This window comes from Onychostruthus taczanowskii, unplaced genomic scaffold (genome assembly GCF_017590055.1).
Source record: "Onychostruthus taczanowskii isolate IOZ18803 unplaced genomic scaffold, ASM1759005v1 scaffold977, whole genome shotgun sequence".
NCBI lineage: Eukaryota > Metazoa > Chordata > Aves > Passeriformes > Passeridae > Onychostruthus > Onychostruthus taczanowskii.
Window position 1 is genome coordinate 2,191 of NW_024507846.1, and position 3,505 is coordinate 5,695.

Here is a 3,505-nt window from a genome sequence, read left to right on the forward strand (position 1 = left end):
TTGGGGTGGGTTGGGTTGGGATGGTTTGGATTGTTGGGTTGGGTTGGGTTGGGTTGAGTTGGGATGGTTGGGTTGGGTTGAGTTGGGTTGGGTTGAGTTGGGATGGTTTAGATTGTTGGGTTGGGTTGGGTTGGGTTGAGTTGGGATGGTTGGGTTGAGTTGGGTTGGGTTGAGTTGGGATGGTTTGGATTGTTGGGTTGAGTTGGATTGGGTTGAGTTGGGTTGGGTTGGGATGACATCATCATCTTTACTGCCGCCTGCTGGCACACCGGTGAGGATGAGTTGGGATTGTTGGGATGGGTTGGGTTGGGTTGACGTCATCGTCTTCGCTGCCGCCTGCCGGCACGCTGGCGAGCATGGCCACGGGATGGTTGGGATTGTTGGGTTGGGATGGGTTGAGTTGGGATTGTTGGGTTGGGTTGGGTTGGGTTGGGTTGACATAACACCATCGTGTTCGCCACCGCCTGCCGGCACTCCAGTGCGGGTTGGAATTGGGATTGGACTGGGACGGGATTGGGGTGATCCCAACGTAGGAGTGACTCCCCCATCCCGATCCCACTCTGGTCCCAGTCCCAATCCCAACATTCCCAACATTCCAGGGGTGCAGATGTTCGTGTCCAACCGGGAGCAGTTCGGGTTCCTGCCGGTGCCGCTCCCATCCCTGATCCCAATCCCATTATTCCTGATCCCGTTATCCCCGATCCCGTTATCCCTGATCCCGTTATTCCCGGTCCCGTTCCAGGGGTGCAGATGTTCGTGTCCAACCGGGAGCAGTTCGGGTTCCTGCCGGTGCCGCTGCGCTCCCAGAGCTCCCCTGATCCCATCCCCAATCCCATCCCTGATCCCGTTATCCCCGATCCCAATCCTGTTACCCCTGATCCCGTTATCCCCGATCCCGTTATCCCTGATCCCGTTATTCCCGGTCCCATTCCAGGGGCGCAGATGTTCGTGTCCAACCGGGAGCAGTTCGGGTTCCTGCCGGTGCCGCTCCCATCCCTGATCCCAATCCTATTATCCCTGATGCCTTCCCTGATCCCATCCCTTATCCCATTCCCGATCCCGTTATCCCTGATCCCATCCCGTTATCCCTGATCCCGTTATCCCAAATCCCGTTATCCCTGATCCCTTCCCTGATCCCGTTATCCCTGATCCCGTTATCCCCGATCCCGTTATCCCTGATCCCGTTATTCCCGGTCCCGTTCCAGGGGTGCAGATGTTCGTGTCCAACCGGGAGCAGTTCGGGTTCCTGCCGGTGCCGCTGCGCTCCCAGAGCTCCCTGCGGGACGAGGCCGAGAACTTCCTGCACGTCCAGCTGGAGATCATGGGTGAGATCCCGACGGATCCCGACGGATCCCGACGGATCCGGGGCCTCGGGGTGGGCCCGAGGGATCCAGGGCCTTGGGGTTGTGGGGGAGGGAAGGGTCCCATTGGATCCCAATGGATCCCAAAGGAATCGGGGCCTTGGGGGAGGGAAGGATCCCAGTGGATCCCAAAGGATCCCAAAGGAATCAGGGCTGTGGGGGAGGGAAGGATCCCAGTGGATCCCAAAGGATCCCAAAGGATCCCAAAGGATCCAGGGCCTTGGGGCTGTGGGAGAGGGAAGGATCCCAGTGGATCCCAAAGGAATCAGGGCCTTGGGGTTGTGGGGGAGGGAAGGATCCCAGTGGATCCCAAAGGAATCAGGGCCTTGGGGTTGTGGGGGAGGGAAGGATCCCAAAGGATCCCAAAGCCTCCAGGGCCCAGGGATCCTGGGAAGGAGAAGGAACCTGGGATGGGATCCCAGGGATTGGGAATTCTTCATGCCCTGGGGTGGGAAAAGTTCCTTTGGGATCTGGGGCCGATTCCTTCAGGATGTGGGGCAGATTCCCGTGGGCTCCAGGGGCTGAATTCTGGTGGGATTTAGGGGCTCATTCCCATGGGATTTGGAGGTGATTCCTTTGGGATTTGGGGTCCATTCCCATGGGATTTAGGGGTCCATTCCCATGGGATTTAGGGCCTCATTCCCATGGGATTTGGGCCCCATTCCCATGGGATTTGGGGCCCAGTCCATGGGATTTAGGGGCCCATTCCCATAGGATTTAGGGGCCCATTCCCATGGGATTTAGGGGCCCATTCCCATGGGATTTAGGGGCTCATTCCCATGGGATTTAGGGGCCCATTCCCATGGGATTTAGGGGCCCATTCCCATAGGATTTAGGGGCCCATTCCCATGGGATTTAGGGGCCCATTCCCATGGGATTTAGGGGCTCATTCCCATGGGATTCTCCCATTCCCATGTTTTTGGGGCCCATTCCTCTGGGATTTAGGGTCCATCCCCATGGGATTTGGGGTTCATTCCCATGGGATTTGGGGTTCATCCCCCTGGGATTTGGGGTTAATTCCCCTGGGATTTGGGGTTCATTCCCCTGGGATTTGGGACCCATTCCCATGGATTTTGGGATTCATTCCCATAGGATTTGGGGTTCATTCCCATGGGATTTGGGGTTCATTCCCATGGAATTTGGGATTCATTCCCATGGATTTTGGGATTCATTCCCATGGGATTTGGGGTTCATTCCCATGGGATTTGGGGCCCATTCCCATGGATTTTTCCCACAGTGAAGCTCCCCCCGGCCGAGCCCTCCCCCCACGTGTGGGTCCCTCCCAAGGTCCTGGACAAGCTGGGATTCGATGAGGTGGGAGCCCCTCCCTCGGAATTCCGGCCGGGATCTCCTTCCCCTCTGGGTTTGGGATCTTTTCCCACCTTTCCCTTGGCATTTTGGGTCATTTTCCTCCTTTTCCTTGGGATTTTGGGTCATTTTCCTCCTTTTCCTTGGCATTTTGGGTCATTTCCCTCCTTTCCCTTTTTTCCTCCTTTTCCTTGAGACTTTGGGTCGTTTTCTTTCGTTTATTCTGGATTTTGGGTCGTTTTCCTCCCTTTTCCTCTGGATTTTGGGTCATTCGTCCCTTTTTTTCTAGATTTTTGGGTTATTTTCCCACTTTTCCCTGGATTTTGGGTCATTTTTTGCTCTTTTGGGTGGTTTTTCCCCTTTTCCTCTGGATTTCAGGGGGGAGTTTCTTGTTCCCATGTGGATCCCTTGGATTTGGGGCAGATTCTCCCATTCTAATCTGGGTTTTGGGGTGAATTTCCCCATTTTCTCCCAGATTTTGGGTGAATCCCCCCAGATTTCCCCATTTTCCCCTGGATTTTGAGGTGTATCCACCCAGATTTTCCCATTTCCCCCACATTTTTTCCCCATTTCCCCCCAATTTCCCCATTTTCCCCGAGATTTCCCCATTTTGCCCCCATTTTTCCCCATTTCCCCTGAGATTTCCCCATTTTCTCCCCGAATTTCCCCCATTTCCTCCCCATTTCCCTCCAATTTCCCCCCATTTCCCCCCTGATTTTCCCAAATTTTTCCCCATTTTCCCCCGGATTTCGGGGTGAATTCCCCTATTTCCCCCCATTTTCCCCCCATTTCCCCCCAATTTCCCCCCCAATTTCCCCCCATTTCCCCTCATTTCT

At 55.2% G+C, this 3,505-nt stretch overlaps 1 protein-coding gene across 1 annotated transcript in view; it reads left to right on the forward strand.

The window, feature by feature from the left end:
- LOC121348050 (procollagen galactosyltransferase 1-like) overlaps window positions 1-3,505 on the forward strand; it is a 10,283-nt gene that overhangs the window by 2,099 nt on the left and 4,679 nt on the right. Inside the window, exons 3-4 of the mRNA XM_041427194.1 lie at window positions 1,206-1,325; window positions 2,599-2,825. Coding sequence (XP_041283128.1) covers window positions 1,206-1,325; window positions 2,599-2,825 — 347 coding nt within the window. The remainder of the gene's footprint in view (window positions 1-1,205; window positions 1,326-2,598; window positions 2,826-3,505) is intronic.